Raw genomic sequence first — 13344 nt, 5'->3', positions numbered from 1 at the left:
GGAGAATAAAATCTCTGTGTTTCATTGAGGTGCTAGCCCCATCACGCAACCCCATGTTGCTTTGGAAAGACCGCTCCCTCCAGGGTTAGAAGTTAACTTGATGTCAGCATAGCCAAGAGTATTAATCTCATCTGAGTTCTCTCTCTATATCACTTGCTTTCCTACCGCAGTGGAGACCCATAATATATTCAGCAATCTTAGCCCTTGGGGAGTATCTGATAATTACTTCCAAGGTGGAGCATATTTGATTAAGGGAGCGTGTATAATGAACTGTGAAGAAGAAATATGAGGTATTGGAAAGGGGAAGGTATTCTCTGCAATGTGATTTGACAAAATGAATTTAAAATTAGGAAGACAGTTAAAGAATAATAAATTATTTCCCCTTCATGTGCTTTAGTTCCATGCATTTTACAAATGCATAGCGAAATGTTTTAGTGTGCCATTCTGGTGCTAAATGCACTCAGAAACATGAGAGAGAGAAACCCCATCTCCTCGGAAAGCGTGGGGAGAGCCTGCTGTTCTGCAGAGGTTCCTTTCATCTTGGGAGTGGGGAAGTCCCTCCTTCCCCGCTCACATCTGCCTGGTGATCTCTCTCCCATCCCTCCCACAGCAATTACTCATTGCGATGGAAAGCCGCTCCTGCGTATCTTGATGCAGACAGAGACTGTAATTATGATGATGGAGGAGAGGCAGGTAAAGCTGATGTGGATAGCAGAGGAGAGCAGCTGGTTACAAAGTGTGGAGGAGGACGTGTAGACCTTTTCCCCGAGATGCTCCAAGGGACTTCTAATTTCTCTTTCAGTTTAGTTTGGAAAGTAGAGCCTGATAGGACCTGACATACGCCTGAATCTTCGGTAGTGAGCTCTTGCAGCTTTGCCTCAGTCCCCAGGAGATTTAAAAAAAAAAAGTTCAAGGGAGTTTTATGCTTTGGTGGATGGACTCTGGAGACAGACTCAGTCTTGATGTTTTCAGTCACTTCTATAAGGCGGTGAAGAGCATAACAACATAGAACTAAGTGTGCTCCTTGAAAGGGGTGACTTGGGAATGATGCTGTCATGGAAAGAAGTATAGAAAAGAGGGGAAGAATCTGAACATGATTTCTCTTTTCTTCGCGAATTATTCCTTAGCATAAAAGAAGAAAAACAGGGCCTGGGAAGTTGTTATAAAAGTTGTGCTTCTTTGTTTGTTTTTTTAATAGGAACAGGGAGTTCTGAATGAGGTTGCTCTTCTCCTGATAAGGACTTTTCCCAAACCTACTTCCTGGGACTGCACACAGGCTCATTCCTTTGGTTTTATCCCTTTACTGAGCTTAAAACCACAAAGTGAAGATCACTTCCATGAAGGGGCAGAATATCTTGTACAGGGCAGAGCCTGTGTGAATGTAGGATCTTCTCTTTCCTTCCCCCAGCCAGGCTCCAGAAACTTCACATTTGAGCAGGAGTGGCTCTGTGGCCACGGAGCAGGGATGAATTTCTTTACCGAGATGCTTTCATTCAGCTGCCATCTGCTGCAAAACCTGTAGGAATTTCTATGACCTATAGGAAACTGATGTGCAGCAGCTTTTAAATGCTGCTGAGAAGAGCTGCAGGAAAGAAATCACTCACAATGATAAGTTTAGTTGGTCCTGCAGCCTCCAGGAACCCGTAAATAAAGACTATGAATCTGCAGCAGCAGGGGAAGAACAGCTGGGACAGACAGATTTTCTGAAACCCCCGCCTCTCTCTGAAAGCCTTGTGAGCTAATGAGATCCTTCATTACCAAGAGAAGGTGTTCATTGTAGAGGTGAGCAGTGGTGCAGCTCATGCTGACGGGCTGAAGACTTTCCCTCAAGTGACATGGACCCTCAGAGGACACGGGGTGGCTCAGGTCACAGGGAACAGCAGTCCCTTATGGCAGGCACTGGGCAGATTGGTATAATTTTGCCTCAGGGTGGCTGTGGAGCTGTAGCGCCTTTGCTGCTTGGTCAAGTGTTTTCTGAGGCTGCACGCACCGAGTGAGGAGCTGGCCCTGGCTGCAGGGTTTCAAAGAGATGACTGCTATTTACCCCAACTGGAATTTGGCCTAGGAAATGGGTTTCTACACTAGCTGAAAGAAGAAAAAAAAAAGAAAAAGAAAAGAAAAGAAGAAAAAGGAAAAAATAGGAAAAAGGAAAAAGAAGAAAAAGAAAAGAAAGTCACAGGACCTTGTAATGCAAGTTTGTGAGGTCCTTGATTCAGTGCTTTTCTATAGGTGGCCTGGGGAAAAAAATAACATTAAGACAATGTCATGAATCTTTATTTCTTTTTTTTTTTTTATGAGCAGGGGTATAATTACCAGTATCCTGGCCAAATTCCATCTCCAGGAACTTATTTTTGCCTTTTTAAATTCCTGTGTAGCTGCACACAATGGTTCCCTCCCCTGAAACATCTGGATAAAGGTGGTGGTGCAGCAGGGCTACCCCAGGACTGGCCACTGTAGGCTGTATTGCAGCTTGTCTGCAGTGGTCAGAAACAATGAAATGCAAATTTTGGCATCATATGTAAGTCATTATACAAAATGTGGTAAACGCCTTCTGTCGTCCACAGATTTTTCCACTGCTGTTAATCCCTACTTCTTGTTGCATCACGCTTCATGTCAGCCAAGGTGTGCCAAAACACAGTATGCTCAATGACCGAAGATATTTACCATTTCTTAAAGCGGCTTGGTTGCAATGAAGAGCTGAGTAACACAAGACTTATTTTTCTCTCCTTTCTCCACAAAGGAATACACTATTGATGTGTTTTTCCGGCAGTCCTGGAGAGATGAAAGGCTGAAGTTTGATGGTCCCATGAAAATACTTCCCCTGAACAACCTGCTGGCCAGTAAGATCTGGACTCCTGATACCTTCTTCCACAATGGGAAGAAATCTGTTGCCCATAACATGACAACACCCAACAAGCTGCTGCGCCTGGTGGACAATGGCACCCTCCTGTACACCATGAGGTAAGTTTGTGTCTCCTGGGCCAGGGTATTCCAGGTCCCTATACACATGCAGGCAAGGATGGGACCTCAGGGTACATTACAGCAGGGTTTGTGCAGACTTCTACTGACTGTTAGCACACAGAGTCTTAAGACTTACTCTGTTAGCACACAGAGTTGAGTCTTACCCTGCTGCCTTCCCTGCTATCCTTGTTTCCTACCTATGTAGCATCACTGATCCTCAACTTAAGCACATTTTTACAGGTAGCTTTTTTCTCATCACTCATGTTGATTTTTTTCTTTTATGTGATGAGGTAGAAGTGTTGGGATCTATAGTATGTGGAGTTGGTGCGCCACCCAACTTATTTTTGTTCCTGACCTCTGATGGGATATGAAGTCAGGTTTCCAGTGTTGGTAGGGGAACATTAGGATGGGAGAATTTGTTATTCTCCAGCAGCTTGAGAACCGATCTAAAACACCGGAGCAGTTTGAAACATCTAATGAGACCAAGCTTGCTCATGAGAACAACGGGGGTTTTTTTCCTACTTCATGGAATCAAAAATCCAAATCTGTGTAATCAATGCACATCATTAGGAAAAAAAATCACCAGCTTATTAAAAACGGTGCTTTGGAGGTGCCAGGTTTGGAGAGGCTGTTGGAAGTTCTCACAGCCCATGTTGTCCCCAGCTGAGCTCTCAGTGGGAGCCCCGAACATGAGGAAGCCCTGCAGCATGAGACCCCAGGCAGTGATACAGCCTGTGCAACCGCACTGTGAGCTCCAGCAGCTGGGGCCTTCCTTCTAAAACACGAGTCACTGTTGGGGAACCATGCTTGGGCAGTCATCTCCTCTGGATATCTCAAGAACAGCCCTGGTACATACATTTATCACTAAGCTGCAACAGGTGGAAAGCATGAAGAGAAAAGTGTTTGGGTTAATTGTACATTCGTTCTGGAACTATTCAGATATTCCTGTATGCCTGTAAGCTATTCACCCACGTAAATAATGTTTGCCACCTGGGGTTGATGTACTAATTTGCCTTCCAAGGTAAATGGGCTTATAAATGAAACAACAAGCTACTCATAGATGCACATGAAAGCTATTGAGTTAGTTTCAGAAAGGTGTAAATCTTTGTTTTCAAAAATTATTTTCTCTGCCTCCATCTTCACGCCAATCCTAACAAGCTTCATTGTGGATTCTGCGTGCTGAGATGCTGCACTTTCACCTCTGTTTTTTGAGGACCAGACAGAATTTCATCTCTTCATAGTTAAGCTGGCTGTGAATCTACATAGTGTCAGCAAGTTTTACAGCCTACATTGATAAACAATGCTCTGCTTTTGTGCAGCAGTTCTCAAATATGAGCTAATCCTGCAAGTGCCCTGGGGGTTTAGGTCTCCACACATCAGTGGTCTCACGTTACTGAGGCAGATGGAGTAAATGAAGGGAGAAGCCCAACTTGACTTAAGGGCTCGGTTCTGCTCCCGGCTCTCTGACCCGCATATGGATGACTAACACTTACCCCGTTGGTATCAGTGTCTGACTGTAAAGTATTATAGGAGCTACTGGCATAAGACAGCAAAAAAAGGACTCAATTTCAGGGCTTTTATATCATTTCACTTCTTCTTTATTCAGCAAACAGCCATTAGCTTCAGCAAGTTTTGTGCGACTGAGAAAGTATTGGATTTACTATTTAGGGCTGGACAGGTGCCAGGATGGCAGCATCAAGAGGCCCTTGGGAATGAGCTTCTTGAAGAAAATGGAGTCATGGGATTTTTTAAATAAATTCAACACATCTTTCAGTTTAGCTGTCTCCCAAGGAAGGAGGGGATGAATGAGAGTCTGGACCTCCCTTTGCGTCTGCTCCTGCCTCCCTTAAATGTACCTCTAAGGTTTTGTAAGAGGTGAAGAGCCCACTCAGAGATACCCAAAGGTTGAGGGTGGGATATCAGGCCTTTTGTCATGTCTTATATTGCACAGTACCAGGAGCTATAGTGCACGGAGATCTTTTCCTTACCCAGCACGGATTGCTGCTGTGCAGATGTGTGTGAAGCTATCCTGGTGGGGATCCAGGCAATATTGGACCAACCTGATGTTGGAGATGTGGTTAGAGCTGGCCAGATGGCCATCTGGAAAGCACTGCCCACCACACAGGACAGTGTGTCAGGGGCGAAGCAGGGCTCCTCTTGGTTTGCAGTTCAACACATTCAGGATGCGATGTCTGTCCTGGTGCATCTGATGATTGCCCTTCTCCCTGCTGGTGAAGGAAATGCCTGCTCAGGGCCACACAGGGTCTTTTGAGTGGGGGCTCAGAAAGGAAGATGCAAGGGCACAGACTGCATGGTCCAGGACTGTGCATCAGGCTGAGGCTCAGTGACCAAGTCCTACCTGGCTCTGCCACTCGTAGGCACTCACACCTCAATTCCCCTGTAAAATGATGATGATGGTATTACCCTCCCTTGTTAAGTGCTTTGAAAGGAAAGGGCTGGAAGGAGACTCATGTTTTATGTCCAAGTGGCACATTCACTGTTCTCCCCCATGCCCAGGGGCATGCACATGTGTCCTTCTCAAAGGAACGAGCAGGACCTCGAAGCCAATCTCAGCCCCACACAGCTGACATCCAGCAAAGTGCAAATCCCAAAGAGGCACACTCTGTCCTGCTGACTAGGGAGAGAGTTTGGACCGCCACCAGATTTACCCTGGACTGGCAGGACTGCCCAGGTGATCCCTTGCAGGCTCAGTCTGGACTGGTACGTTGCCATGCAGTTTGACGCCTGACACATATCCTACTCCTTTACCTTGTACCAGCCAATATCCTCGAGGGATCAGCTCTGCTGATGTGCAATTAGAGGCATGGCTCTTGCTATTTATCCTGCTGTGAAAGCCAACTTCTCTTAGTCAAGGCTTACATTTATAGATGAAGTTGCTCTGGTGGAACAGCAACTCTGACACATGCATCCAGCAAAACTACACCTGTGTGACAATATTTATAGCTCCTGGAGAGAGCCTCTTTATCACTGACCTGAGCTTCAAGGAGTCGCACACCAGCTGTAGCTGAGCATCCAGAGGTTTCCTTTAGTCATGGCATAGCCTCCTCATGGATCGGTGCAGTGTCACGGTGCAAACATCTGATCACTGACTCAGGCCTTGGGACCTGGGTGACAAGATGGCCTTTGTGACCACAGCACAAAATTGCATTTCTCTATTCCCCTCCTTCTGGCTGCTGAGGAAGGGACAGGATTACTGATCCCTCTGCCTCTTCCCTGCTGCTCCAGCTGCCTTAGAAGGCATGGGGAACACAGTTTTATTATGTAGCCCTGCCTCTGCAGTCTTGTTTGTGGAGCTCCTACGAGTTCCAAGTAGTTCACAAAAGCCCAGCTAGGGCCTCAAAGCGCTGGTGTCAGACCCGAGTACAACAAACTGGGAATTGTGCGTGGATTTACATAAGGTACAGACAAAACTCAGCTGCTGCAGCGATCTCTGGATGTACTCTCTGGCTTGCATTGTGTGGGGCACATAGATAATTCCGTGGGGCACATAGATAATGTTCTGGTTCTTCCTGCCTTTGAATCATACGAAAATAGTGAAAGCTTAATGCTGTGCTGATGGGATTCAACTTTGTGAATCCAGGCTTTAAAGAGCTCTCCTGCTCTTCACAGGGACTGTCAGAGTGGCATGTTGAGGCTTTGTGGTTATTGTCAGAGTGGTTCCCAGACAATACGTGCTCAAGTTATGCACTTAAAGGATGTTTTCTTTAACTGCCAGGCTGACGCATTCAGCTGCATGCCCAAAGACTTTGCCTCAAGAACCTGTATTGCTAAAGACAACATGAAGTCCTTAGTGGCAGTGCACGAGCACTTGGGAAGGAAGATTGGTGAACCCCTGGGTGAGGCACAGGCAGAACAGGAGGGAAAGCTGAGTACAAAGGCACCCGGGGCACGTGCAGTCCTACCGGGGCTGTTGAACCCCAGATAACAAGTCCTGTACCTCCTGTGGCATGCTCAGGGGTGTGAGCTTCCCAGGCTGCTTTTTGAAATCACAGAGCTTCACAGTGTCTCTCCCAGCAAAGGCTTTGGGTTGTCTTTACTGCCTGTTTTTTTTAAGCCCCTGGCAATTTGTGAGAGCTGTAGGCTGGAGCTTGCAGAACCCTCCCACACAATGGAGGTGCAACCATCATTCTCCTTTCTGCAAGAGCAGCAGCTGGGACATCCCAGCACCTCTTCCTCTGGGTAGTATGGACTGGCAGCTATTTGGCTGCATCCCACATCAGGGCTGATCCTATGCAACAGCATAAACAGACCCAAGCAGACCAAAGCTAGACTGCTAAACACACAAGCAGACAAATAGACAAGATGAGATTTGCACAGCCTGCTTTTCCCTGCCTTACAGCTTCCAGAGTGGATCCAAAGGCAGAAATGATATATTTTCCAGGCTTGGTTTTGTGCAGGCAGGCTTTTTTAAGGAAGCTGTCCCAGGAGGGAGAAATCTTCAGAGATCACCTTATCTCGCTGCATTTCTGCCATCATGGCTTGAAATCTCCAGGGGCTGGGGAAGGATGCAAAGTGAATTCAGTGCTTTCAGATCCAGCACAAGGATCCTAGAAGCAATTTGGCTTTCAAGCTCAAACCCTACCAATTAAACCTAACCTAGATTCTCACACAGCCTAAACCATAAACACTGTTTGGCCTGACTGTGGTTATTAATGAATCTCCTAGAGGAGAAATCAGGACAAAACTCAAGCAATATCCCTGGCATAAACAAAGTCGGTTCTGCTGTGCAGAGTGCTGTCATGTTTTTGTACCACACATACACCAAGGGATTATTACATTTGCGTCCCAGAAATCGGACTGAGACTCTCGCTTATCCTGCAGCACGACGCAGGTAACGACAGGGGCTCTAATGACACATCAAAGGCTTCGCTAAGCTCCTGGTAACCATGAGAACGAAGCTGAAGTGGTTTGTTGTACCGTCAGCCCTGAGAGAGGTATGTTTAGCCTGATTCACGCTTCTTGCCATTGTATTGAGCAGTTCAAAGGACTTCCCATGACTTTAAAGAGAAAAACTTGGTTTCTTTCCTGGATGTTCCACTTTTGGTGCCATCGTGCCTGCAAAGCGAAGAGAAAACATGAGGAGTTTGGGGTTTGATTTCAAGACAGTTCTGCATAACTCATGGCTAGCGCCTGCGACAGAAGCCAAAGGATACAACAGCTGGGTTGTGTGATTGCTGGCAGCTTGGCTATTTTTCACATGCTGTTTAGGCTTTATAATGACATTTCAGGGCTCAGATGTCTGGACCTGAACAGGGCATTGGAGCAGTGAAGCAAACCTCTGTGGCTACCTGGCCATAAGCTCCCTTGCACAGGATAAGGGGCAAAGATGAGAATTACTGCAACAGGCTTTTTTACCCAAATGCTGCAGAGGCAGTGGTAATTGTCTGGGAAGCAAGATACATTCCTCTTAGTTTGACATTTTGACATTTCATTAGGCAAAGCATATGGTGCTGAGGAGTCCTTCGCCAGCAACACAAGGTGGTGGGGAAGGCCAGTGGAGGGGAGCAGAAGGGGAATGTGGGCACTCTCCTGAGCAGTGATTGATTCCACAACTCACTTAAATACTTCTGCTAATTAGCGCTCTGAAAGATGAGTGTGTGCAAGAGAGGCTGCAGGAGGGGGGTGAAAGATGGCCGATGCGGGGGGCAGAGGGGTGAGCAGGAGCGAGCAGCATTGCATGCACTCTGGTCGTGGGGAGAGCATCTCGGGGAGCCAGCACACCCTGACATGCAGAGGGGCAAAGCGAAGAGGTTTCAGGCAAGGGAGAGCACCTGGGAGGGGGAATGCCTGTATTGCTTCCCCCTTCAGCAGGGAAGCTGACTCCATTTGCGTGTTATCTGTGAACGTGCTGACTTCTGGCTGGCTGAAGTTGCTGAACCAGACTCATCTCATTGGAATGATATGGCATTTTCTTTTTTATTTAATTTCAGGAGACTTAAAAGCTCCTTCAGTTGTAGGTGGAGAAGTAGCAGATTAGGTTGCTTTTTCAGTGGTTTGTTGATGGATTTATTGTGTTGTTGTTTACTGGCTCAGCTAATAAAACACACTTTAGATTTAAAATGTGACTTCTGCATTCCCACACACCCCCAGAGTCATCCAGCATCCATATAAAGTTGTCTCCTTCCCTTGACAACACTTGCTCTTGTTGGCCATGGCCTGGAGCAGGCAGGAGGGTATGGCCAAGGCCAGCTTGTGCCCAGCTGGTCTCTGCTGCCATCCTGCGCCCCTCTGAGGGTCTTTCTGGCTGCTCTAAATGGCAGTCAACTACCGGTCCCAAAATCTGTGGTCCTTTGAGTCGTTCAGCCTTATTCGTAGTGGCTGTTGATTACAGCCGAAACTTGCAAACAGTACAGTGAATGAAAAAGGCCTTTCTGGTTTTGGGGGGGAGTTCAGGATACATCAGAAGGAAAGCACTGATCAGAGGAGAGGTCCTTTGGAAAAGCTGACTTTGGGAATACCCACCTAAGAGCGTTTTGAAATAAGAAACTAATTAGTGAAGTCAACGAAGGAATAGGAAGGTAAAAAGGAAAAGTCTTGTATGGCCTGCTGAGGGAGACAGGAAAAATGCATCAACATTTCCTTTACACAAGTGACAGTGACAAATATTAGAAGCAAAAAGTCCATTGCAGTTGGAAAGGACACAGAAAGAATTGAATGGTAAGATCTGTGAGAACATGTTTGACAAGCTTGCCAACCATGAAGTTCCCCAAGTGAATTTTGAGCTGACAGAGGAAAGCATCACAAAAGAAACAGAACGGGAGGACCAAGGCTGTTGAGTCCACATCTTGCTGCCAGGTTTTCATACTCGCTTCTTGAAATCCTAATCTTCATCCAGATTATGAAAGAGATGTGTCAAAGCAAATGAGTAATTTGTTCGTGGTGGCCTTTGAGTGTCCAGAAGAAAATCATTCCAACGATGTGCTTGTAGGCTTGTCAAAATCACTGTCAGTCTTTTCATTGACTTCAGTGAGTCTTGGTTGAAGTCCTAAAGATCAGGTCATCTTCTCTCTCATGTAAAACAGGTACATTCAGTCCAGAGGTGAAGAAGAGATCGGCAAGTCAGAAAGTTATTTGTTTCCAAGGAAGTTACATTGGCCACACAGTGGATTGGCTGAGGAAGCCAAACTGGGGCCAGACATAATACAAACAGGACAGTCATCATCACCTCTTTGTCAGTAGAATGATTACTACAGGACATAGTGGTCACTATCCATGTATATGGATTCAGAAAGGATTGGTAGACTCAGAGCAGAAAAGGTCCTTGGTCTCTGGTGCATTCAGTTGCCTGGATACAGCCTCTGAATCATGGAAGCCGTAAGACACCAGCTGCTGGGAGACAACAGCAAGGTGTGGTTTGCTCTGAATTCATGCAGGTTTTGTGCTTCTCTGTAAGTACCCACTGGCCTCCTCTACCGGAGGTGGAGTCAGCCTGCATAGACCCAATAAACCCGCTGTGATTAACCTGGCCAGAGTATGGGAGCATTGCATCAGCCATGGTTGGGCTGTAAGCCCTTGGGACCCAACAGTGAATGGTGACTTAACAGCCAGCCCTTCAGGGCTTCAGTGCAAGTAGTCCCCATGGGACGTACAGGGACCATGTCCTGCTGATGCTGAATACCTAAGAGCTGTTCATCAGGACCAAACCTGTCCTGAGTTGCTTTTACAGGCTTTTTTTTCCCCGCTGTGGGGTAGCTCCTGGGGCACAGTGGGGTGGATGTGCCCAGAGGAGATGGTACATTGGAACCTGGCACTGAAAAACAGCAGAAATGAATATGTGCTGCTGTTGCATTAAGGAGCAGGGAGGTACCACTGAAACACTGTGGGGCTGGGTTCAGAAGGTCTGTAGGTAATTCACTGCTTTCCTTTGCCAGCTCATACAAGACTAAGGTGTAGACTTCGCCACAGTGCAATCTGCTCTGTGGCACTGTGACCCCAGTGACCACTGCAAAGCTGTCATGTCCCTCACCTCCCAGACATTCCCAAAGGCTGGGTTTACTGGGATTTAAACCCCTGCTGTGGGTGCTGCAGGGGCTTTGGGTCACACAGGAGGGTTTTGGCCATCCAGGCCTGCCCCATCAAAGTTACGGCAGCTTCCAGCTCTGCTGCTCTACTTCTTGATTTAATACGTCTGCCTGTCTCTCGCAGGGATGCTAGCTTTCCTAGACCCTCTGAAAGAAGCAGATGAGGCTGGATGTGGGTCTGAAATTGCAAGTTTTGTTTCCTTATCTGGCAGAGCAAAATTCCCAGCCAGTGGAGAGTTTCCAGTGCAGCCTGGGCTGCTCGCGCAGCCGACATGCAGCAGCTGTGCAGGAATTTGCTGCTGCTCCATCCCTTGCTTGCACTGGTGTCCGCCTGTCACAGCACCATCTGCCGCCTGCAGCCACCATCACTGCAGCCTTGGAGATCCTCTGCCACCTCCAAGCCACGGTTTGTTTCCCCACAGGGGTTTTTAGAGCCATTTGTGAAGTGCTTGGTTTTGTTCACCAACTTTTTTTATGCCAAGTTTAAAAAATGGTCCTCTTTTATTTTTTTTTTTGTAGAATCATTTAAGGTTTGTCTGCCTAAAAGAAATAACTTATTTTTCTTTTCTTTCCTTCCTTTTTTTTTTTCTTCTTTGCTTTTAGCAAACAAAATCTGAACCCTTTACTTTTTCAGGGTTTGTTTTGCATTTGACTAAGCCTCAATATTTTCTATGAAGAATAACTTACCTGAACATTTTTCCAGCTGAACGAAAATATCTCAATAGAAGCTTTCCACTGTGCTTCTCGACCTGAGTTTTCCACAAGCCACCTTCAGCCTTAGGTCTGTGCGCTTGCCCTTTGCATTCACCTGTTGCTCCTGTCATGGTTTATTTGTTATTTTGCTGAGCCATCAGAAGTGGGTCCTTTTTTCTACAAATGGTTCCTTCAGAGAAGATTGTATTAGACATCTCCTGAGAAGCTGTCTGTCCTGGCTCCCCCCGCCCCAGGCTGCAGGCTTTGCAGTACTTCAGGAAGGAACACAAGCTTAGAGATATCTTTTTTAGAGCCTTTTATAATGGATCCTTTTATGCCTTTATGGCCCCATGTTCTGCAGCACACTGCTTTTATGGTTGTGCCTCCCACACAAAACCACTTCCTGACAAGGTATCCTACTGGGATTTGGTGGATGTGTAAAGTGCACAAGTTGTCCTGCACGCCCTAAACAGCCCCAGGACATGCGGTTCTGCATCTGCCCGCCGCATCCTCTGCAGTGCCACCAGCGAGGGAAGAGCCAGGGGAGATGGGATGAGGTGCCCCACATGCACAGGGATGTGTTGTACCCTGATGCAACACCTGCAACTTCATGGCTCTGACTGACTTTGTTCAGGAAACCCAGCAGCGCTGTGGCTTTCTGACTGAACCATCTGCCAGCCCTCGGCTCCTTCCAGACCACCGGGAAGAACAGGCCATGTTCCCTGGAAGCCCTTTCCCTCTGCTTTCCAGCATGGTCCGTGAGATGTCCCCTGGCCCCAGGCATTAATGAGCAATTTGTGCACAGTGCATAAGCAAACAGAAGTCCTGGGCTTTGGCAGATTTTCTGATTGCACTGAGTGGATAAAGATAAATTCAGTCAATAGGGCTGAGTTTATGCAATGGGAAAGGTAGCCAGATCTGTGTGCCTGCTGTTCTCTCCACAGCTGATGGCCTTCTGCCCGGAGACCCAGAGGTCAGTGACTGCACTGAGGCCTTTGTCGCCTTTGACGGATGCAGAGCAAAGACGCCGTGGCAGAAGGGCCAGGTGGGAGCCTCTGCAGCCATGTGTTTCTGATCATGCCCTGTGTTTTGTCTTGTAGGCTAACGATTCATGCAGAGTGCCCCATGCACCTGGAGGACTTCCCGATGGATGTGCATGCTTGTCCGCTGAAATTTGGGAGCTGTAAGTACCCTGATCAGCCTCTGCAAGGAGGTGGGTACAGAGCTACAGAACAGTCCTTTGTGGGGCTAGTGTTTTCCAGTATTTTAGTAACAGTGTTATTAATTATTGCTAATGATAATGTGATCAAAAATTTGTTTCTGGTATCTCATGCATGCAATTCCTACCATTGTCAGAAATGGGCAGCAAGCAAATCTGTGGTCAGTTCAGGCTCACAGGATGGGTTAGACACCTATGGTTTTGCTGTAAGTTTATTAGGGAAGTGGGAAGAGCAGCTTCCCGTTGCCCTCCCTGCCTTCAGTGGGCAGTGCTGCCTCTTCAGCGCTGCCTCAACAGGACCTGCATTGGTGGAAAACTCAGACATGCTTTTCCTTCATCACAAGGTGATCCTGGGGGGACAGATTCGGGAAGACAGCAGTGGTGTCTGCTGCTAGGTGTCCTGTCCACCTTCCCTGCATCACTCCTGCC

The 13344-nt window shown here is 47.1% G+C and overlaps 1 protein-coding gene across 2 annotated transcripts in view; it reads left to right on the top strand.

The window, feature by feature from the left end:
- The window catches only part of LOC140658421 (gamma-aminobutyric acid receptor subunit alpha-3-like), a 70575-nt gene that overhangs the window by 40903 nt on the left and 16328 nt on the right, over positions 1-13344 (top strand). For both annotated transcript variants that reach the window (XM_072876837.1, XM_072876836.1), the window contains 2 exons: positions 2741-2961; positions 12797-12879. In XM_072876837.1, coding sequence (XP_072732938.1) covers positions 2741-2961; positions 12797-12879 — 304 coding nt within the window. The remainder of the gene's footprint in view (positions 1-2740; positions 2962-12796; positions 12880-13344) is intronic.

Source organism: Ciconia boyciana, chromosome 12 (genome assembly GCF_034638445.1).
Source record: "Ciconia boyciana chromosome 12, ASM3463844v1, whole genome shotgun sequence".
Lineage (NCBI taxonomy): Eukaryota > Metazoa > Chordata > Aves > Ciconiiformes > Ciconiidae > Ciconia > Ciconia boyciana.
Note: the sequence above shows the minus strand (reverse complement) of the source record. Positions and strands in the feature narration are given on the sequence as shown.